The sequence below is a fragment of the Humulus lupulus genome, chromosome 4 (genome assembly GCF_963169125.1).
Source record: "Humulus lupulus chromosome 4, drHumLupu1.1, whole genome shotgun sequence".
Classification (NCBI taxonomy): Eukaryota; Viridiplantae; Streptophyta; class Magnoliopsida; order Rosales; family Cannabaceae; genus Humulus; species Humulus lupulus.
The window spans coordinates 61,032,139-61,057,170 of record NC_084796.1 but is presented as its reverse complement, the minus strand read 5'-3'; the positions used below and the strand labels follow the sequence as shown (position 1 = coordinate 61,057,170).

General features: G+C 40.3%; 1 protein-coding gene across 1 annotated transcript; it reads right to left on the bottom strand.

The window, feature by feature from the left end:
* Window positions 1–4,327: 4,327 nt before the first annotated feature.
* Window positions 4,328–4,792, bottom strand: LOC133832228 (uncharacterized). The gene has a single exon (XM_062262598.1). It carries the CDS (start codon window positions 4,790–4,792, stop codon window positions 4,328–4,330), a length of 465 nt encoding a protein of 154 aa, XP_062118582.1.
* Window positions 4,793–25,032: the final 20,240 nt, after the last annotated feature.

The window sequence follows — 25,032 nt, the reverse complement described above, 5'->3', positions numbered from 1 at the left end:
TTCTTCTCCTATTTCCTTCAAACATACCAAAACAAGCATAATACCTCATAACACTCCACCAAAATGACTCAAACTTACCCTAAACACATGTTAAAACTATGCTAAAAATGAACTCATCATGTTGCCCCCATTGTGCCACCTGCAGTGGTACCTGTTGTACAGCCAGTTGAGGTTGGGAACAAGTGGGAACCGTTGTATGAGCGGTTCAGGAAATAGTAGCCCCCGATCTTTGAAGGAGGACCTAATCCACTAAAAGTTGAACAGTGGATGACTATGATTACTACTATTCTAAACTTTATGAGGGTAGAGGGACATGACAGAGTGGCCTATGCCACATATATGCTGAGAGAGGATGGCCGAATCTGGTGGGAGGTGGCATCACAGACCAGAGATGTTACTACTTTGAATTGGGAAGGATTCAAGGACCTATTTAGCAGAAGTACTATAATGTTGCCATCAGGGCAGCGAAAGTGAATGAGTTCGTGGGGCTGGTTCAGGGAAGTATGACAGTTACGGTATATGCCCTGAAGTTTGATAGACTTGCAAAGTTTGCACCAGATCTTGTGCCTACTGATGCAGCTAGGCAGGACAGATTTATCAGAGGGCTTAATGCTATGATAGCCCAGGATGTGAGAATTACAACAGTACCTGGAGGGACAACTTATGCCCAGGCTGTGGAGAAGGCTCTTACCGGTGAGGAAGCGAAAAATAAGATATGGAGAGAGAGTGCAGCGAGGCAGGAGGGCCGCAGGGCGATGCCTCCATATTTTGGTTCTGGTAGGGACGGAGGCCCCAGTGATTTGAAGAGGAAGACCCCTGATGCTTCGACCGTTCCTGGCCCTGATAGGAGGGGTTGGGGTACTGAGGGTGGCCGTCAGGGAGGTGGTGATACATGGAGGACTTATCCTGAGTGCACGAGGTGCAGAAGACGACATCCAGGCGAATGTTGGGCTAAGGCCTGTTATGTGTGCAAGGTGGTAGGACACCTTAAGAAATATTGCCCGACAGTGAAGAAGGGAGATGCGGGGAAGCTGGACAACTTGACTCCAGTTCGAGTGTTCACCCTGACGTAGGCAGAGGCCGAGGCTAGCCCGTTGGTAGTGACAGATTAGCTTTCTAGCGCTGGCACTCCTTTTACTATATTGATTGACTCTTGTGCTACACATTCGTTTGTTTCTAGTAGGGTGATTGATAGACTGTGTAGACCTAGTGAGTATTGTACTTCAGGGTTTAGGACTATTTTGCCTACAGGGGAACTTGTAGTATCTAGGAGATGGATTAGAGCACTGCCAGTGATAGTTGATTGTAGTCTCAATTATTGACACAACTTGTCATACATAACCCCCCTATTACAAATCAATCCCAATTATCATTCATATGTTCATGGTACACGCAAGGGAAAGACAAAATAATAGTTAGGTTTTCAAGTTATTAGCTCAAAGCAAATGTCAATCAATAAAAGGGTCAATTTAGGCTCAACAATGGGTAACTAAGAATTAAACATATCAAGGTTGGCTTGAAAGGCTCAAACAGTCCAAAAAAAAATTGCCTAAATCATTTTTCTAAGCATGCATGATCTAAGATTTCGCCTCAAAAAGCAAGCAAACAAGTTCTAGGATAAACCAATCCAATCTTCCCTTCCTATTTCAAACTTAGCAAGCATAAATTTTATTCCATCACATAAAATTTATCAAAATCATGATTAAGCTCTCAATTATTTAAGTGTTTAAGAAAAATAGAACAAAATATTCAACCAAGCACACAGATTTTTCTAGTTTTATTCCCATTCAATTTACACAGTTCATCATTCAATCATATTATCATTGGCTAATCATTGGTAACTTGATTCAACTCACACCCTAAACAAAACACGACTAACACAACTAAAACAACTAAAACCAAAACAAAACAACACAGACACGACAAACAACAATAAATCTCTTCCCCCAAACTTAACCTAAACATTGTCCCCAATGTTTGATATGTTGTTTTTTTTTCTTTTGAAAACAAAATAAAATAAAACAAAAGTAAAGGAAAAGAGACTTACCATAGACATTTAAAATGGTGGAGGCGGCGGCGGCGGCGGCGGCAGCGGTTGATACAGGACAAACTGAGATGGTAAAGGAAATGGAGCCACATCTTCATCGTTCCGGAGAGACCACCGATTTACCAATGCATTTAGCTGGTCCACGTGAGCAATTTCATACTCACTTTGCTGCGCCAAGTATTGCTGCATATGCTGCTGCTGCGCAATCTGATAATTGTTCTGTTGAACCAAATACTAGAATTGATTCTGCATCAGCTGCATATAGGGATCAAAAGTACCAGCTGCAGGTTGAACAGGCGGCTGTACAACCGGTACTTCTTGCGTATGCTCATCCAGAATCGTACCCTCCATATCCGCTTCATTATCCTCATCGTCAACTTCATCTAATCGGGGTCTTTTATCAACGGCACACTGCTGAGGTGGTGGTGCTTCTAAGGAAGGTAGTTCATAACCCATCACCCTATTCTTAGAAATTGTCGACATGGGTTTCCGAACGACATCACTTCCAAACATAACCACTCCATATGTTCGGCGTAAATCTGTGATTAAGGAGCCATGACCTAATCATCCCGTAGTGGTCAACATACTGAAATCCTTCATACTCTTCCTAACAACTCGGCCTACATCAATTGTCATGCCAGTCATAATGGCATAAACCAACAATAACCTCTCCTTGTTGATATCTGACATATGAGTTGTCGGCATTAGCCTTGCACTCACAAAGTGCACCCAAGCCCGCGCCACATGATTCAATTGATAGCGCCAAAGATATTTAGGAACACCACCAACAACTGTAAACCGGGCTCCCGGTATACTTAAAGTCTATGCCACCTCGACCCAATTAATATTATCCCCATGAGCCCATTGATGATATTCATCCTCCTCTCGTTCATACGTTGGCATATCATACAATCCAGCAATAGTGTCTATACCAACCAGAACTTGAACCCCTCGAACAAATACTTCTGTATTCTTCATCTCCACATAATTTGCATTAAATTCTAACACCACTAAAAAGTTTGCATGACTAACATCCTCTGCAGCAAACATAGCCCAACCCCTTCTTTGAATTTTCCCCCCTAATTTCTTCATAAGTCAAGAGTTCACATGGTGATTCTGTATACTCAAAACCCCGCTCACTTATGACCTTCCTCTTACGTATCCTTGTGTAGCGCTCAAAAGCGGCCTTACTTACGAATTTTGTAACATCATATTCTGGGGGTGGTTCGAGTTCCTTAGAAGTTGATGGCCTAGAAGAAGATGGTCTATGGGTGTTTCTAAAAGATGATGCCCTAGAAGGATTTCTTTTAGGTCCCATAATATTCTACAATAAATTGGACAACACCTCCCCTGTTTTTCAATATTCCCCAAATTCCAAATGTTTCTCTAATAAAGCAAACTAACTCACTACAATACTACACTATCCCCACTATACTCTTCAATCAAAAATCCCTTCATAATGCCTTCTATATAAAGAAATCACCAAAAAAAATTGGAAGATTTTGAGAAACACTTACTTGACAATGATAACTTCCACTTGCACCCTTCAATTGCACCAAGTAATCATAAAATCACCACTCCATTTGATTGAAATTGAAAATTTAGGGTTTGAAAATTTTTTGGGGATTAGGGATTTCAAAATCAGAATAGAAAATGGGAAAGAGAAAGAAATATGTGGATGAATTTGTATGTAGATTCAAGATGTAAGAAGGAGATTGAGAAGAAATTTCTGGGTAAAAGAAAGGAATTTAGAGAGAAAATGGAGAGAAATGTGTTGTGGAATTTTTTCAAAATGGAGAGAATGGCTAAAATGGAAGAGGGAAACCCCCTTTAAGGCTCGGACCCGCATACGCGCCGCAGCGCGCTCCTCCAAGTGCTGCGGCGTGCCCCAAATTCTCGTTTCTGGGAAATTTCCAAGCGCCGCGGCCCTTCCCATATGCGCCGCGGCGCGCTCCTCCAACTCGAGCCTCCTTCTCTATTTTTTTGTCATGGGCCGCGGCTCTTGGTGCATGCGTCGCAGCCCTCTTTCCTGATTGCAAAATCTTCATTCCTTTTTATTTTTTTAGAGTTTTCACGATTTCCACGGTTCTATTACATTCAAAAATACTAAAAACTAAAAAAAAAAAAAATAAGTCCAACCACAACTAAAAAAAATAAAAACTAAAAATTGTTCATACTTTTTACAAACAAACTGAACTAAAAATTAAAAATAAACATAGGAATGCCTCCTAAGAGCGCTGTCGTTAACGTCATTTAGCCGGACGCTGCTTTAGTTTCAGATCAAATCAGTTCCAACTCGACCACGGACCTACATGTCTCCACCGGACCCTCCAAGTAATGCTTCAATCTCTGTCCGTTCACCTTAAAATCTCCCGTCTTTTCACTATGAACTTGTACTGCTCCATAAGGAAGTGAGAAGACTACCGTGTACGGTCCAGACCATCGCGACTTCAATTTACCAGGAAAAAGTTTAAGCCTAGAATTAAAGAGAAAAACTTTATCCCCTGGTTGAAAATCCTTCCTTAATATTCTCTTATCATGAAAAGCCTTTGATTTCTCCTTATATATCTTCGCATTCTCATAGGCTTCATTTCGGAATTCCTCAAGTACATTTAACTCCATAAGCCTATTCTGCCCGGCCATGAAGAGATCAACATTTAACTTTTTCACAGCCCAATAAGCTCTATGCTCCAATTCCACCGGTAGATGACAAGCCTTACCAAACACCAATCGATATGGTGACATAGCAATCAGAGTTTTAAATGCCGTGCGATAAGCCCAAAGTGAATCATCGAGCTTCTTCGACCAATCCTTCCTCGAAGTATTTACTGTCTTTTCCAAGATACCTTTTATTTCTCTATTCGATACTTCAGCTTGGCCATTTGCAATTGGGTGATAAAATAACGCCTTTCGATGATGAACACCATAGCGAGCATAAAGAGCAGTGAACCACTTATTGCAAAAATGACTTCCCCGATCACTAATAATAGCTCTTGGAGTACCAAATCGAGTGAAGATATTTTTATGAAGGAATTTAATAACTTCCTTCCCATCACAAGTAGGAGTTGCTACGGCTTCTACCCATTTAGAAACATAATCCACCGCAAGCAAAATATATTTGTGTTGGGGTTTTATGCCCTAATTAAAACCCAAATTCTTTGTAATCTCATTTTATTATCAATAAAAGAATAGAAATCATTTTTTGACTTGGTCAATCACTTTGCTCACATGTTTTATTTTCATGATTATTTGTTTAATATAAACTTCTATTAAATCCCGAGCATATAGCTAATCTTATTTATAGTGACGTAATGACAGTGGAATATAAATATGATTATATGTTCAAAATAAGTTAGTCCTAAGATTAGTCAGTGCACCGGATTTACACTGACTTGCCAATCTACTATATGATCTACTTACACATTACAGTGTTATGTTCTTTCTAGAACATTAGCAAAGTAGATAAGATCAGATGTATTTGTTACATCGGACAGGACCGATATTGACAGTTGATAAGATAAGTAAACATACCGTTATTATCTATTCTAGTCATATCATATAGTTGATCATAGGTCAATTCAATCTCAATTCTGAGTGGTTAGTATTCTAACTGATTGTATTATTTGAGTTCTTTGACTTGTTCGTTACCAGCTTACCCTACGGACTAGCCCATACTTACATCTTGGGAACTCGGTAGTATAATTGAGTGGGAGTGTTAATCATAGATATGAACATCTATAGCTTTTGATGAAGAAGTGAAACGATGGTTTCCTTTTAGTTTGGTTCAAGGTGTTAAATGATAAAGATCTCATTTCAGTAATTAAATTAGTTTACTGAAATATCATTTACAAGGAACTAAGTGTTTTAAGGATAAAATACAATGAGGGGTAAAACGGTATTTTAGTCCCATCTCATTGTAGACCATCTATAGAGGATTGAGTGACAATTATGGTTGTAACAATGGATAATTAACAGCGTATCTATATTTGTTATATAGAGTGTTCTATGAATTCAAGAGTGCAATTCCAAGTCTATAGTGGAGTCACGAGGAATTAATAAGTTAGTAAATTTATTTGTTAGATTTATGATAACTTATTGGAGCTTGATTTCATAGGCCCATGGTCCCCATTGTACCTTGGATAAAATCATCTAGATAGTCTCAATTAATTGATTTAATTATCAATTAGAATTATCAAAGTTGACCAGGTTAATTTTGGATAGTTTCACAGAGTTGTGTAATTTTGAGAAGAAAAGAGAAATTATGGCAGATTTATTAATTAAGATAAATTGGTATCTAAATTAATAAATAAATTTAAATCAAGGTTCAAATTATAAATAATTAATTTGATAAAGGATTTAAATAATTATTTAATTAATTAAATCAATAGAAAATAATACAAGCCTTGATTTTAAGTCCAATGGGCTTATAATCAAATAGGAAATTTCACGGGCCTATAGCCCATGATAATTTCGACCTAGGGCTTCAAAATGGCTGTTATTTTATTGATTTTTTAATTAAATTAAATGGCCTAATTGAGTCTATAAAATGAGTGCTTAGAGAGAAGATTTTAGAGACGGCAGATAAGTCACAAGTCAGATTTTCTGATAGTTTTATATTCTCTCTAAAAACAAGTCATTTTCTAAGGCACTTTGTTATTTTCTCTTCTTCTCTCTATATCTATCTCATGTGTTGAGAATTGCCCACACTAGTCTAGGTGGTTCTAAGGATACATTGGAAGATCGTGAAGAAAATAGAAGATCGGTTCAGTTTCTTGATAATACTCTGCGACAGAAAGGATACAAGAGTTAGAGAAACTGAAGGAAGGGCTCTTAATTCCCCTGCGTATACTGTAAGTATTATATTATTTGTTTCTCTTTGAATTCAATTTTAGAAACATGTTTTAGGCTATCTCGTATTAATTTGTTTAATATTAGATATACATGAAAATAAATAAAGATCCTGTATAAGCTTTTTCTAACAATTTGTTATTATACGATGATGGGAAAGGTCCCATAAAGTCTATCCCCCATACGTCAAATAGCTCAACTTCCAAAATACCAGTCATCGGCATTCGATCTCTTCTTGATATGTTCCCAGTCCATTGACAACGGTCACAACTTTTGACAAAATCATTAGCATCCTTAAATAATGTAGGCCAGTAAAACCCACTTCGCAAAACCTTCGCAGCTGTTCTTGTTCCGCCAAAATGACCGCCACAATGAAAACTATGACAGTGAGTTAAAATTGACAACATCTCCTCTTCGGGTACACATCTTCGAATAACTTGATCTGGGCAATGCTTATACAGAATAGGCTCCTCCCAATAATAATGCTTCACCTCCGAATAAAATTTCTTTAATTGTTGCCTTGTCATCTCAGGGGGTATAACCTTAGCAGCCAAATAATTAACATAATCCACAAACCATGGAACCTCCTTGCCAACATTCACTTCGAACAACTACTCATCCAGAAAAGCATCATTAATCTGAACTTCTTTATTAAGAGAATTTTCCCCAACCTCTAAACGAGACAAATGATCAGCCACCAAATTCTCAGTACCTTTCTTATCCTTAATTTCGACATCAAGTTCTTGTAATAGCAAAATCCACCGAATAAGACGAGGCTTGGAGTCTTTCTTAGTCATAAGATACTTTATTGACGAATGATCCGTATAGACAACCACCTTATTTCCGATCAAATATGGACAAAACTTATCGAAGGCATAAACTATGGCTAGAAGTTCTTTTTTTGTTGTTGCATAATTTAGTTGAGCATCATTTAAAGTTTGACTAGCATAGTATATAGTTCGAAATACCTTGTCCACTCGCTGCCCAAGAACTGCTCCAACCGCATAATCACTAGCGTCACACATAAGCCCAAATGGAAGGTCCCAATTAGGTGTACATACTATCGGCACTGAAATGAGCTTCTCCTTGAGAGTCTTAAAAGCAATCAAACAATCATCATTAAAATCGAAAGGAACCCCATTCATCAACAAGGTAGACAGCGGCTTTGAGATCTTAGAGAAGTCTTTGATAAATCTCCGATAAAACCCCGCATGGCCCAAGAAACTTCTCACTCCCTTAACTGAATTTGGAGGTGGCAAATTCTATATAGTAGAAATCTTGGCCCGATCCACTTCAATTCCTTTCTTATAAATTTTGTGCCCCAATACAATTCCTTCATTAACCATAAAGTGGCACTTTTCCCAATTAAGCACCAAATGCGACTCCTCACACCTTCTCAACACCATCTCCAAAATAGTCAAACACGTGTCAAAAGAGGACCCATATACCGAAAAATCATCCATAAAAATTTCAATCCCCTTTTCAACCAGGTCAAAGAATGTTGCCATCATACAACGTTGAAATGTGGCTAGTGCATTACATAACCCGAATGGCATCCTTCAAAAAGAAAAAGTCCCATAAGGACATGTGAACGTTGTCTTTTCTTGATCCTCCGGTGCAATTACGATCTGGTGATAGCCCGAGTATCCGTCTAGAAAACAATAGTAATTATGCCCCGCCAATCTATCCAACATTTGATCAATGAAAGGCAAAGGAAAATGATCTTTCCTCATTGCCTTATTCAACTTCCGATAATCAATACATATCCTCCAACCCGTCACAGTTCTAGTTGAAATCAGTTCATTGCTTTCATTCTTTACCACCGTCATACCCCTTTTTTTCGGTACTACTTGCACTGGACTTACCCAAGCACTATCAGAAATTGGGTAAATCACTCCAGCATCCAACCACTTCAAAATCTCTTTCCTCACCACTTCTTTCATTGTTGGATTAAACCTTCTTTGAGCGTCAATAGTCGGTTTCGCCTCATCTTCCATAAGAATTCTATGCATAACTGTCGATGGGCTAATTCCTCTTATATCAGCCAGAGTCCACCCTATAGCAGTTTTATGATCTCGTAACACCCTCAACAATTTCTCCTCCTCAACCTCCGAAAGAAATGATGAGACTATAACTAGAAGAGTCTCTTTTTCCCCAAGATAAGCATAACGGAGATGGTCCGGTAAAACCTTCAATTCTAAAACAGGTGGCTTCTGAATTGATGGTAATGGTTTGTCTGGTCCTGCACCCAATTCTTCAAATTTCTTATGTTTCCACGACTTAGCTGATTTTATCCACTTTAAATAACTCATCACCTCTTCATTCTCCTCACCATCTACATCATCAACTGTAAGACTCAACTCGAGAGGATCCTCTCTTAATTTTTTTCTTTCTACTACTTCTTTGACCACATCAACTGAGAAACAACTATCACTTGCTTTAGGATAAGTCATAGCCTTAAACACATTAAATACTACTTCCTCCCCTTGAACTCTCAGCTTCAACTCTCCCTTTTGCACATCAATCAATGCTTGCCCAGTTTCTAAAAATGGTCTCCCCAAAATAATCGGAACAGTCTCATCCTCCTCCATATCATGAACTATAAAATCAGCCGGAAAGATAAACTTATCCACCTTTACCAATACATCTTCTATAATACCACATGGATGCTTCACAGATCTGTCAGCCAGCTGTAATGTTACTGTAGTTGGCCTAGCTTCCCCCAAACCAAGCCTCCGGAATACAGACAAAGGCATTAAATTAATACTTGCCCCCAAATGGCAAAGTGCATGCTTACACTTAAACTCCCCAATAGTGCATGGAATGGTAAAACTCCCAGGATCTCTTAACTTTTGAGGAAGCTTTCTTTGCAAAATCGTACTACATTCTTCTACTAATGCCACTGTTTCGTAATCACCCATCTTTCTCTTATTCAAGAGAATCTCCTTCATAAACTTTACATAGCTAGGCATCTGTTCTAATGCTTCCGCGAATGGTATATTTATGTGCATCTTTTTGAACACCTCTAAAAACTTTTCCAAATTATGCTTGCGAAGTCTTTGTTGATATGGAACTCTAACATGATGCTCAATAGTTACAGGTGGGGTCTCCTATTCTTCCTTAAGGCCTTCAGTAACCTTTTTATCATCCAACTTCTTCTCTTCTTCTTCTGACTAACTCTTCTTTAGCCCTTCATATCTCATTCCACTCCTCAAAGTAATAGCTTGGCACTGTTCTTTAGGATTAACTTCTGTAGTGCCAGGCGAATTTCCTTGAGCTCTATTTGTCATTAAAGTAGCCAATTGCCTTATTTGAGTCTCCAAACTTCTTATGGATGCCCTAGTTTCAGTCATGAATTGGTTAAGCACATCAGGTTGGGTTTCAGCTGGTTTCATTGGCATTTTGGGAGGTGGTCTATTTTGTGGTTGATAATAGCCCGGTGGAGGATTTTGGTGTGCATATTGTTGTGGATAAGGTGGCCTATTTTGGGTAGGTTGATATGGTGGCTGAGGTGGAGGATAAGGTTGGAGGGTGTTTTGGTTGTTAGACCAGGAAAAGTTGGCATGGTTCTTCCAAGCTGGGTTGTAGGTCATGGAATTGGGATTATTAGGCTGTCTTTGGTAATTTCCTATGGCTTGGACTTCTTCCATGGGCATGTTATTCATGTCTATAGCAGGGCATTGGTTTGGTTGATGGGTTGTACCACACACTTCACATAAGTTTTGAACTTGCATAGCTTGAGATGGAAGTGTAGTCTTTTGTAATTGCTTCATCGCCATCTCCTCTAATAGCTCATATGCCTCATTAGCACTTTTACTCATAAAGGCACCTCTCGCTGCAGCATCTATAATTGTTCTTGTCGTCCCATTCAATCCATTATAAAAATTATGCACCAACATCCACTTTTCTATTCCATGGTGCAGACACTTCCATAACAACTCCTTAAAGCGCTCCCAAGAATCATACAGTGACTCTCCATCCAACTGATAAAAAATATTAATTTCACCCCTTAACTTTGCAACCTTTGCTGGAGGAAAGAACTTGGCAAGAAATTTCTGAGCTAACTCCTCCCATGTAGTGATCGAATTCGCTTGTAAGGAAATCAGCCAACTTTTCGCCCTATCCCTCAATGAAAATGGGAATAGCCTCAGTCTTATAGCATCATCACTCACCCCATTCATCTTGAACGTTGCACATAACTCCAGAAAATTAGCTATATGTAAATTAGGGTCCTCCGTCGGCATATCTCCAAACTGAACAGTTGTTTGAACCATCTGAAGAATGGCTGGCTTAATCTCAAAGTTGTTGGCAGCAATGGTTGGAGGTCTAATGCATGAATGCACTCCTGTAACAGTAGGAAGTACATAATCTCTTAATGTTCGTGCTCCTTGCTCCCTTGGAACCTTAGCAGCCCCTTGACCATTATTAGCACCATTTCCCAAATTTTCAGCCATGGTGAATTCCAATTTCCTTTTTATTTTCCAGTTCTGTCTGCATGTTCTTTCAATTTCCCGTTCTATTGGTATAATCTGTTTTTCTCTATTGCTTCGCATATACCAACAAGTCCTGAAACACAAGAGAACCTTGATCCGAATAAATGTTTAAAAAAAAATGAAAAAAAATCAATCAAATTAGAACAAAAATTAACTTATTGATATTAATAAAAACAGTCCCCGGCAACGGCGCCAAAAACTTGATCGCCAAAATGTAACACGCAAGTATACGCAGTCTAATCAAGTAATATATGATAAGTCAAGTGTCGATCCCACGAAGACTGATATTAATTACCAATAATTAACCTCTAATTCTAATTGATTTGAATAATAATTTCAGATTGATAAATAAAATAACTATTACTAAAAATTAAGAAACCTACTAAACACTTAAAGAAATGCAGAGATGAAATTTGATTTAATTCAATAGATGCAAAAGTTAGGGCTTTAGTTTTATCAACCATCCACTTATGATTTCTAACCAATTCTCAAGATTTCTTAATTCTATTGTGGTAGCAGATTACAATTATAAATTATAGTCTTGTTAGGATCTATAATTCTCTACAATATACTATTTCCTACATCTCTGTGGTAAATCAATATATTGCAGGCTTGAAACACATAATCCCTAAACTACACAATTCATAAAAGTACTTTCGTCTAATATAAAATTGTGATTATTTACCTATAGCATAATTATCCTTCTCTTTTCAAAGTATAGGTTAAAATCTTATGAACATGTAAATGATGATCAAACATTGACAAGCATTAAGCATATGATAAATAATCCACAACAGAAGAAAGAAATTCAGGAAAATTTCATTAAGAAATCAAAAGTTTCAATAAGAATCCACTGAAACCCTAATAACAAGATTAGTTCAAAACAGAGATAATGAAATCAATCAAATTAAATATAAACATAAACTCCAGTAAAGAGATTACAGAAGAAAATAAGAAATCAAACTCTAGGTCTTCAATGTTCTCCTCTGCCTCTAATGACTTCTCTACACTTCTAATAATGAAATAGAATAGAATAATTAACTCCTAAAACGTATTTTAAACAAAAACCCTAAAATATCTAACAATTTTGACACTTCTGCAGGCCACGTAAAGTCACACGCGCCGCGGCCCTAGCATCCAAGCGTCGCGGCGCGCATCTATGCTCCAGCGCAGCTCCTTCTCTGACTTCAGCGAGGGCCACGACGCTTCCCTCAGGCACCGCGGCGCTTCAAAAATGCCAGAAACTTGATTCTCTCTGCTTCTCCCTTGCGCCGCAGCTCTTCTTCAAGCGCCGCGGCCCCTCTAATTTTTTTAAAAACTTGTTTCCAAACTCCAAAACGACCAATTATCTCCGCAAATGAGTCTTCAACTTTCTTCTTGTCGACTTTTAGCACAAATTTACAATTTTAGCTGATTTTTCAGTCATTTCCCAAACTTCACGTTTTCTTCTACTATTTCCTGCAAACATACCAAAACAAGCATAATACCTCATAACACTCCACCAAAATGACTCAAACTTACCCTAAACACATGTTAAAACTATGCTAAAAATGAACTCATCATGTTGCCCCCATTGTGCCACCTGTAGTGGTACCTGTTGTACATCCAGTTGAGGTTGGGAACAAGTGGGAACCGTTGTATGAGCGGTTCAGGAAACAGTAGCCTCCGATCTTTGAAGGAGGACCTAATCCACTAAAAGCTGAACAGTGGATGACTATGATTACTACTATTCTAAACTTTATGAGGGTAGAGGGACATGACAGAGTGGCCTATGCCACATATATGCTGAGAGAGGATGGCCGAATCTGGTGGGAGGTGGCATCACAGACCAGAGATGTTACAGCTTTGAATTTTGAAGGATTCAAGGACCTATTTAGTAGAAGTACTATAATGTTGCCATCAGGGCAGCGAAAGTGAATGAGTTCGTGGGGCTGGTTCAGGGAAGTATGACAGTTATGGTATATGCCCTGAAGTTTGATAGACTTGCAAAGTTTGCACCAGATCTTGTGCCTACTGATGCAGCTAGGCAGGACAGATTTATCAGAGGGCTTAATGCTATGATAGCCCAGGATGTGAGAATTACAACAGTACCTGGAGGGACAACTTATGCCTAGGCTGTGGAGAAGGCTCCTACCACTGAGGAAGCGAAAAATAAGATATGGAGAGAGAGTGCAGCGAGGCAGGAGGGCCGCAGGGCGATGCCTCCATATTTTGGTTCTGGTAGGGGCGGAGGCCCCAGTGATTTGAAGAGGAAGACCCCTGATGCTTCGACCGTTCCTGGCCCTGATATGAGAGGTTGGGGTACTCAGGGTGGCCGTCAAGGAGGCAGTGATACATGGAGGACTTATCCTGAGTGTACGAGGTGCAGAAGACGACATCCAAGCGAATGTCGGGCTAAGGCCTGTTATGTGTGCAGGGTGGTAGGACACCTTAAGAAATATTGCCCGACAGTGAAAAAGGGAGATGCGGGGTGTAACGACCCGGATTTTCAAGACTCGATAATGCGGAAATATAAATGTTTTCATTTAACAAAATGTCTCAAAAACCCATAGAAAAAAAAACATTTAAAAAAGTCGTATGGCCATACTTAACATTTAGTTACAAACATGTTTTATAAAGAGTAGAGTGAGCCTAGTTTAGGAAAATTACACAACATTTCCAAAAATAAAACGGCTTCCCAAAAGGTCGGTCCACATGTACATTTGTAAGGAAGACTCCAGCGCTCACTACTCTGCCTTGCCCTTGCCCTTACCTACAACATGAAACAACTAGGTACGCGAAAACGCTTAGTAAAATCAACTTTCAAACAAAGCAGAAAGAGAATTAGGGTTCCGGACCCATCTGGACCCTACACAATCAATTTCAAGGAAGCTAAAGCATCCTGACAAACTTATGGTCATGCCTGATAACCATTGATAAATTAATAAATAACTAGATAAAAATCCTGCACTCAGAAAAATCCGAGAACAAGCAGATATATTATATCACAACTAATTCTTATCAACAATTATATCCCTGCACTCAAAAAATCCCAGAGCAAGCAGATATATTATATCACAACTATATCTTATCAGCAATTATATCCCTGCACTCAGAAAATCCCAGAGCAAGCAGATATATTATATCACAATATAATTCGAGACCAACGCTCGACAATTTCCAACAATTCAGGCGTAACGCACCCTCCAACATAATTGCTAATCTGTAAAAGAGAACCGAGTCTCCACACTAAGATCTAGCCAATAAATATTCTCATCAAGGGTAACTATCGTGTTACCTAGGGCATCGCTACTTATCCAAGAGTGTAATCCAATTTACACGGTTTTACGGAGACTTCTATGTTAATCAGTGGTGCTGGTGAGCAGTTGCCCCTAGGGTGTTCAGCCTCACTCAATCTTGGCAACCCCTAGTATCTCTAGGCACTCTCACTGAATGGCCAATATTCACGGCTGCTATCCGGGAATAACTTATCAGAGCACTTGCTTGGATTCTAACCGTCCAATGATTAAGTAAGCATGAGGGCCCCTAGGTCCCATTTATTTTGGCGCCCCTAGGTTTAACCAGCTTATCCTCATCTCATGGCCACTCGTCGTGGTAATGAACCAGACATAAATAAAATCAAGCAGTGTGACGGGGATCAACCGTCTAGGATATGACGGACATCTGCCGTTCATATTTTCTAAATCAGCACTCACTAGACTAACGTCTCTTAGCAACTTTCTATGACAGTCTATATATGTGCATGTATCCCTATACTAACATACAAGACAATAATCATTTCATGTTGCAGCCATACAATATAAGTTGACTTACTTGGAGTCCTTAGCGCTCAGCAGGTTTTCACCCTCCAACGTTCAGTCCAGTTAAGCTTAGCCAATACTGTAGTTATCCATACAGTATACTCAGATTAATTATGGCACTCATAATTCATTATTATTATTTTGGGCAGTTTGGTCATTTTAATAAAAGTCATTTGTAAGGATTAATAATCCTTATTTGGTTTTAAACCTATTAAGGAAAGTCATACAAAATATTCGAGACTAAACCCTAAGTCTCGGGGAGACCTATCCTAAGGTCTCGATTCCTAGGCTCGGGTATCACAATGGTATTTCCCCACAATCCGCTAAAAATCTTATTCTTTCAAGGTATCGCTATTAACCCGCACTTTCGACTACAAATAAATTCCTTAATTATTTTTAAAGAAAATAAACTCTTAATTTTTCCCTTTTATTTTTCTTAAGGTTTTAATCTCTAAAAACCGTTCTAAGAAAATTGCCTAATGTGTCTTAATTAGGAAAACCGTTAAAATTTTTCCATCTTGACTAATTAATTTTCCAAAATCAATTAATCAATTTTACTTACTAGAAAAATAATTCATTTAATTATTTTATCAAAATATAAGGTTTTAAACCCTCTTTTAATTTATTAACTATTAATAAATTAAATCTCTTATTTTTAGAAAGAATAAAACCTCTTTAATAAAAATAATTCATTTAAACTCAAAGGGGTAATTTTAGTGAAAATATGATTTCAAGAGTTACCAATTTATATCTTGAAAAAATCAAAATTTTACTTTTTACCTTATGTTCCAAAATCTCATTTTTACACTAAGTGTGAAAAGCCTATTTTTTACATTTTTAACTACATACTTCGTTAGTTCATAACTTGAAATTTACTTACCCAATTGTTACCAAAATTTCCCAATTCCATTTTTGTTATGCCATTTAGGTCTTTGTAAAATCTTAGGTCAAAATGAGCATTTTTGATTGGTGAAATCATTTTCCAACAATGAGGTAAAAATGACCTTATTTTCAAGTCCTTAATTTTTTCCAAACTTTGACAGTTAATAACTTTCAAACCGTTCAATATTTTATTACCAAATTTTACAGTGGAATAATAGGTTATGCTAGAAATATGACCAAAAAATTTTAGAAAAAACTGAGTTCATTTTCCCTATACAGTGGCTGTCCAAACTTGGTTCCAAAAATAAGAATACGAAAAAACAGTTTTTTTACCTAAACTTTGAAATAGCATAACTTACTCATTTCTAAACATTTTTTTAGTGTTTCAAAATCTCAATTTTATGTACTCAATCTCAACAACATCACAGTACAATTTAATTTTACAAAACCAATATACAGTGGCTGCTTGACCCCTTGGAAGTCACAGCTCAAAACATGTGTTTGTTTTAGGGTATCCTACAAAACCCTTGGGGGTTTTGGTTCCCATTTTCAAAAATCAATACACAAGCATCATAAAAATTATTAAACAACTACCATAACCTTATTACATCACCAATAAGAAACTTTAAGCATTAAATATACAAAATAATGCTTAAAACTAAAAACCCTACAACAAAATCATCAAAAGTAAACTTTTTACGTCTTTGGTGTTCTTGCTTAAGGTTTGGACCTTCCTATTAGCTTTGGCTCCTCCAAAACCTTTCAAAAACCCTAACCAACTTCCCCCAACAACATAGTTAATTAGCTATTTGAAACTCTATGCTTAAAACTTTACAAAAGCCTAGATTAGTGAAGCTTTACCTTAGGGAAAATACTTCCTAGACTAAGACTTAGCCTCCAAGTTTTCCTTGGTGTTCTTGAGGTTGAATATTGAGGGAACACTTTGAGAGGTCTTCAAAAATCAGATGAGTGAATGAGAGAGGGAGAGTGGTCGGTTCTTAGAGTTAGAATTGCTCACAAAACTCTTCAAAATATCACAAAGTACTTGAGTGCTTTTCTACCCACTTGCCCACTTGACTTCTTCATTAAATGGGATTTAATCTTTATAAAATTGGGTTCACACCACTCTAAAATACCACATGGCCGGCCACCCTTTTAAATTTTATCTATGTTTTATATAATTTTTTTTTAAAGGTTAATAAATGTTTCATAAGAAGAAAAGTCCAAATTGGCTTTTGACACCTTTTTCACTCTTATTAAGTTTTAATCACCAAACTTAAACATTAATTAATTAAATTAAATGTCTCTCACATTTAATTTAATTAATCACATAATAAAATTTAACCTAAGGTCCATTCATGGAATAGAATTCCCCATTTCGGCAAAATTAGGCATTTAACACAAAATGCCTTAAAATTTCAATTTTCTTTTAGGTTTATTATTTTTGACCAAACTTTAACTTTTATGAATGTATTTTATGCCCAAAATATAATTTCCATGATTTTTCATTTTATTTTCTGAGATTTTTACCCGATCAGGGTTTTTGTGTCGGTCTAGGACCGAAAGTCTTATCTTGACTTTTAAAATCACAAAATTCATATTTTGGCTAGCAATAACTCATGGAATACTTCCAAACAAAATATAATATTTTTTAAAATAATATTCTTAACCCGGGGGAAAAATCCCGACCCGAGTCGTTTAAAGGTACCCGAAAACGCAGGACGTTACACGGGGAAGGTGGACAGCTTAACTCCAGTTCGAGTGTTCACCCTGACGTAGGCAGACGCTGAGGCTAGCCCCTTGGTAGTGACAGGTCAGCTTTCTAGCGCTGGCACTCCTTTTACTGTATTGATTGACTCTGGTGCTACACATTCGTTTGTTTCTAGTAGGGTGATTGATAGACTGTGTAGACCTAGTGAGTATTGTACTTCAGGGTTTGGGACTATTTTGCCTACAGGGGAACTTGTAGTATCTAGGAGATGGATTAGAGCACTGCCAGTGATATTTGATGGTAGAAAATTGTCAGTAGATTTGATTGAGTCGGGTATGGAGGACTTCGATATGATTTTGGGTATGGATTGGCTGGTTAGATATGGAGCTACCATTGACTGCAGGAAGAAGATGGTGACTTTTGAGCCGGAGGGCAAGGATCCCTTTGTTTTTGTGGGAGCGATACATGGACCCCGTGTACCCAGGATATCAGCGCTGAGAGCCAGAGATCTGTTACAAGGAGGGTGTATAGGTTTTCTGGCTAGCGTGGTGGATACCACCAGGGTTACGCCAGTAGGACCGGAAGAGACCAGATTGGTTTGTGAGTTCTTAGATGTGTTCCCCGAGGACTTGCCAGGATTGCTGCCGCGTAGAGAGATTCAGTTTGTTATTGAGTTGGCGCCAAGGACAGAGTCAGTGTCGAGGGTACCATATAGGATGGCACCAGCAGAAGTAAAAGAATTAAAGATACAGTTGTAGGAGCTTCTGGATTTGGGGTTCATCAGGCCTAGCTACTCACCATGGGGTGCTCCAGTTTTGTTTGTGAAGAAGAAGGACGGGACCTTGAGAATGTGTATAGACTACAGGGAATTGAACAAGTTTACCATCAAGAATAAATACCCCCTACCAAGGATTGATGACTTGTTCGATCAGTTGCAGGGTAAGACGGTGTTCTCAAAGATTGACCTTCGATCTCGTTATCACCAGCTAAGGATCAAGGACGAGGACATACCGAAGACGGCCTTCCGAACGAGGTATGGGCACTATGAGTTTCTGGTCATGTCGTTTGGTTTGACCAATGTCCCAGCAGCCTTCATGGACCTAATGAACAGGGTGTTCAAGGATTTTCTAGATCAGTTCGTTATTGTCTTCATCGACAACATCTTAGTGTACTCCAGTTCAGAGGCAGAGCACAAGCTTCATATTCGACAGGTTCTTCAGAGACTAAGGGAGCATCAGCTATATGACAAGTTCAAGAAATGTGAATTTTGGCTACCAGAAGTGACATTCCTTGGACATATCATTGGTGCATATGGGATTAAGGTGGATCCATCTAAGGTGGAGGCAGTTAGGGATTGGCCGAGGCCAAGGAACGCCTCGGAGGTGCGGAGTTTTCTTGGTCTAGCGGGTTATTATAGACGGTTTGTGGAAGGTTTCTCGAAGATAGCGACACCGATGACAGAATTGACATGGAAGAATTTGAAGTTTATCTGGTCAGACAAATGTGAAGACTGTTTCCAAGAGCTGAAGTGACGACTTATTTCTGCGCCTCTGTTAAGTCTTCCTTCGGGGGATGGGAAGTTTGTGGTCTATTGCAATGCATCGAAGTTGGGTTTAGGCTGCATGTTAATGCAGAATGAGAAGGTCATAGCTTATGCATCACGACAGCTGAAGGAATACGAGCAGCAGTATCCTACCCATGATTTGGAGCTAGCAGCAGTGGTATTCGCACTGAAGATTTGGCGAAATTATCTGTATGGGGAGAAGTGTGAGGTATACAATAACCATAAGAGTCTGAAGTATTTCTTTACACTGAAGGACCTAAACATGAGACAGAGGCATTGGCTAGAGTAGGTGAAAGACTATGACTGTGATATTTTGTACCATCTGGGGAAAGCCAACATAGTGGCGGATGCATTGAGCCAGAGAGGCCCAGGTCAGTTATATAATTCTACCCAGATCTCGAGAGAGATAGCTGATGAGATGGTCAGGGCAGGGATAGAATTGGTGGTAGGCCGGTTGGCCAATATTACTCTGCAGTCGACCCTGCTAGAGCGGATTAAAGAGGGACAGTTTGTAGACGCTCGGTTACAGGAGGCTAGAGAGAATGTCTTAGCGGGAGTAGCCAAGGACTATTCTATTTCTAAGGCTGGTTTGCTTCGGTATCAGGGACGGATTTGTGTTCCAGCTGATGAGGGGATCAGACGAGAGATACTGGATGAGTCTTATGCGACGCTGTACTCACTTCATCCGGGTACCATGAAGATGTACCAGGATCTACAGATGTTATATTGGTGGCCTGGGATGAAGAAGGATGTCGTGGAGTACGTAGCCAGATGCTTAACCTGTCAGCAGGTGAAAGCTGAGCATCAGCGACCAGTAGGGTTACTCCAGCCTTTGGGTATTCCCGAGTGGAAATGGGAGGATATTACGAGGGATTTTGTGGGAGGTTTACCCAGGATGGTAGGGCTTCATGACTCGGTGTGGGTGGTAGTGGACAGGTACACCAAGTCAACCCATTTTCTTCCAGTGAGGTCATATATACTGTGGATCAGTATGATAAGTTGTACGTGAGAGAGATTGTACGCCTCCATGGGGTTCCTAAGTCTATAGTATCAGACCGGGATCCTGTCTTTACTTCTAAATTTTGGGGTAGTTTGCAGAAGGCTATGGGGACTCAGTTGAAGTTCAGTACAGCCTTTCATCCTCAGACTGATGGACAGTCTGAGAGGATGATTCAGCTGTTGGAAGATATGATCAGAGCATGCGTGATCGACTTTGAAGGGTCATGGAGTAAGTATCTTCCATTTATTGAATTTTCATATAACAATAGCTACCAATCAATGATTGGAGTGGCTCCCTACGAGATGTTATATGGGAGGAAGTGTAGATCACCCATTCATTGGGATGAGATGGGTGAGAGGAAGTATTTGGGGCCAGATATGGTTCAGAGGACAGGTGAAACTATAGAGAATATCCGAGCTAGGATGCTCGCCCCTCAGAGGAGACAGAAAAGCTACGCTAATCCCAAGCGTAGGAACGTGGAATTCCAGGTTGGGGACCACGTGTTTCTCCGAGTTTCACCATTGCGAGGGGTGAGAAGGTTTGGTAAGAAGGGCAAGTTTAGCCCTAGGTTCATCAGACCTTTTGAGATCTTGGAAAGGATAGGTCAGGTGGCTTACAGGTTAGCCTTGCCGCCATCATTGTCAGGAGTCCATGACGTATTCAATGTTTCTATGCTCCGGATGTACGTCTCAAATGCGACTCATGTGTTAAGGTATGAAGACTTGGAATTGCAGTCAGACCTAGCTTATGAAGAGCAACCGGTTCAGATCCTGGATCAGAAAGACATAGTATTACAGAATAAGACGATTCCTCTTATTAAGGTACTATGGAGGAATAGTAGGGTCGAGGAGGCGACCTGGGAGCTTGAGACAACGATGCGGGATCAGTATCCCGAGTTATTCAGGTAAATTTCGAGGACGAAATTCTCATTAAGAGGGGATAGTTGTAACGACCCAAATTTGCTAATAAGGCTTAAGGGCCTTGATTAGTATGCCGGGAGGGCATAGTTGGATTATATGTGATTTAATGATTTAAAAGCATGTTATATGACTATTTGAATATTTGTGATGCATGACTATGTGTATTAGTATGCATGTAGGCCCTGATTAGGTTAGAAGGGCATAATTGTAATAATTGTAATTTTGGCCCGTTGAGGGCATAACTGCATATATCTGTGATAAATTAATGAGACCACACTATTATGTGGATATATTTATAATCTGTGACTCCAGGCGATCCTAGTGAGCAAGTTAGAGAAAAGGTCACGGTGGGGATTTATACCCAACTCGGGGCGAGCCCGGGGGTATTTTTGGGGATTTAGGTAATATATTGGAGATTATTTGATATTGAGGAATATAATTGGAAACTAGTTAGGTGTCGGGAATTAAGCGATAAATATTAGAGACATTTGAGGAATTAGCGAGAATTGGGTGAAATGACCAAAATGCCCCTAGGTGGATTAAAAGGTTTAGAAGTAAAGGGAGGGCAAATTGGTCATTTGGCTTATAAGGGATAAGAGTTAAATTGCTTTATGCCTTAGTGGGAAAAGCCTAGAGTCTGAAGGAAAGAAAAGAAAAGAAAGAAGGAAAAATAGAAGTTCACTTTTTCTCTCTATCGGTTTAGGATTCTTCTCCATTCCTTGGGGTCTTTTGGAGCTAAAATTCAAAGGAGTTCTCGGCTAAGGCCTTGTGCTTGAGACCTTGATCAAGTGTGAGAATTCAGCAGGTGTGGACGCTCAATATTCCATGCCCATAAAAGAACCAAGACGTGCGCTAAGGTCCCTTAAAGGCCTAAATGCATGTGTGAGCCACGAGACGCTCGAGACACAACCCTCTCGCAACGGCCTCGCATGCCTAGGACCGTGCCCTGCGAGATGATCTCGTGCGCCCAGGCTCGCGCCCCAGCAGGCCCTCGGTCTCGCGCACCCACGCCCGCAGCACCAGGTGGCCTCGCACCCCAGCAGGCCCTCGGCCTCGCGCACCCACGCCCACGGCACCAGGTGGCCTCGCGCCCCAGCAGGCCCTCGACCTCACGCAGCCATGCCCGCGGCACCAGGTGGCCTCGCGCCCCAGCAGGCCCTCGGCCTTGCGCAGCCACGCCCGCGGCACCAGGTGGCCTCGCTCCCCAGCAGGCCCTCAGCCTCGTGCAGCCACGCCCGCAGCACCAGGTGGCCTCGCGCCCCAACAGGCCCTCGGCCTCGCATAGCCATGCCCACGGCACCAGGTGGCCTCGTGCCCCAGCAGGCCCTTGCCCTCGTGCAGCCACGTTCGAACCACCAGTTCGCCACGCGAATGAGGCCACGCGTCAGAGGAGGCTCGCCACCAAGGGGCTCGCGAGGAAGTCATCTCACCTTGCCCCCGTCTGTCAAGGCCCCATGCCTATCACTTATGCGCGCAGGTGACCTCGGGGTACTTCAGGCATCTCGTGTCAAGGACCCAAGAGCCTCGCCTCACGCCACCACCTTTACGCGCGCCAAGTGTCATGTTCCCTATACCTTGGGACCCCAATGCTTAGGGGTCCGGGTATGAGTTAAATGGAACGTACTTGTACGATCTCATACTAGGTACGGCCCTTAAGACCTTGTATGTCGAAATACGGACACCCGTACCAGTGGGGAAGTGGGAATGCAGGGATAAGAGTTATGGCCCGTACGTCTACGGCCAAGAGTCAGATTCGACACCACTACCACCTGCACCACTACGTCTGCCACCACTCCTCTGACATGAGTACGGACAAGTAGTGGAGACATCTTCCTGACGCCTGCCCCTGTACTGGATGCACGACCACAACCTCTGGAACCACAATCCTGAAAAAGTACTTATGTACAACTTGGTCTCCTAGACCACCATGTACCCAAGGCCATTAGAGCCTACTATAAAATGAACTCTAACTCCACCTGAAAGGGGGTTGGAAAATTTACTGTAGCTAGTGCTTGAGAGTGAATGAAAGATTGATTTCTCCATTGTTGTTCTGTCATTGTTCTTGAGTTATTACTTAAATTTCTACAGCTTTTTCATTGACGATCTTTACTTGATAATTTTTTCCAACTCAACTTAGTTGACGAGTTCTCACCGTCAACAGCAGGGATTAGGCATCCAACTAAGGTAAGTTTCTAGGGTCTGCTCTTATGTTTCTGGTTTTGGCTGAGATGATTTTTTGAACTGAGTTTTTATGGGGAATTAAGGGAATTAAAGCCGAGGATTTGAGGAGGAGTAAGCCAAGGAGGTGTATAGGCTAACTTAAGGTCGACTCTCTATTGAAGGTATGAAATTCTAGCTCTAAAATCCTGAGGTTTTAGTTGTTTTGCTGAGTTTCTGAGTTTGAGGTCCAGCCATGGTGAATTTTGGGATTTGGAGTGCATGTGCTTAAGTTTTATGTGGTTGGGTCATTTGGGATGAGTTATACATGTTGATAAGTTTGTTTTTAAGTTTGGTTGAAGTTTGGAAAAGTTTTGGTAAGGTTTGGCTCGGGAAAATCGAAGGAGGGAAAAATGTCGGGTTGTTGTTCTGTGACTAGCGCTACAGCGCTAGCCTTTGGGCGCTGTAGCGCTAGGCCATGTTGTCAGGGACGTTTTTAGGTTCTGTTTGTAGCATTGTAGCTCCCTCCAAAGAGCTTTGTAGCGCTAGCCTGTTTCCAAAAAAGGGTTTTTGGGTTATTTTCAAGGGTTTTTGCCCGGGGGTTCGGGGTTTGATTCCACCACCCCGTTTGGGGGAATTAGGGCTTCCCAAGGGCTCGGGATTGGTCCTGAGGCTAGGTTTTGAACTTGAGGTTTGGTGATGGTTCTGATTTATGGTTGTAACTAGGTGCGCGCTAGGGCTCAAGAGGGATCGTGCTTAAGGATCAATCGAACAAAGCTAGCAAATCTAAAGGTAAGAAAACGGCACCCGACTATGTGTTTGTGACGGGACTAAGTGCTCTCAATATCTGTATAATGTCACAGATGGTATTACACCATGGGACATGTGATAAACGACCTAAGGGTGCCGTAAATTATACCTGCGCACAGGGCGCGGCTCGGCCACTGGTAGCTGAGGATAGCTTAATATTCACTGAGCTTGGTTTAAGTGGGTCGGAGTCACTGGGGTAAATAGAGGGTGTGGCCTAAGGGTGTTAACCCTAGTTATCATATGTGGATTGATTATTTATATGAATTGATATATTTGGTATGATGAATACTTGATTGTCATGAATGCTTAACTATTGAGTACATGCTTATGCGATATGAGTTATCTGATTGTCTGTTGAATGATTGTGCTCTTTTATTATGTTTTTTTACTGGGCCTTGGCTCATGGGTGCTTTGTGGTGTAGGTGGAGGGCTGCGGGGCTGAATGTACATGGTCAGCTGTTCGGCCGCCACGGCTGAGGAGTGGAACAGTTCAAGATATGCTTAACTGTCTGTTTTGCCTTAGTATGACTAGTCACTGTATTTAAATCTTGAATCTTTTGTAGACATACTTAAACTTATTATTTCTGGGATCCCATGTAAAAAAAGAAAATGTTTAATTAGAAGAAATGCAGTTTTTAAGACCAAAATCTTTTAACCCTAGCTCAACTATAGATTCAGTAACACATTTTAAATTAAATGACTTGATTAGCAAGTCTTGCACCTTTTTAAACACACAGTGTAACGGTCTTGGCTATCCAGGGCGTTACAGTTACAGTAGAAGACATTTATTCAAGTAATAA

Excerpts from the sequence above, each read along its gene's own strand:
- LOC133832228 (XM_062262598.1), bottom strand. The coding sequence starts at position 4,792 with ATGTCACCATATCGATTGGTGTTTGGTAAGGCTTGTCATCTACCGGTG.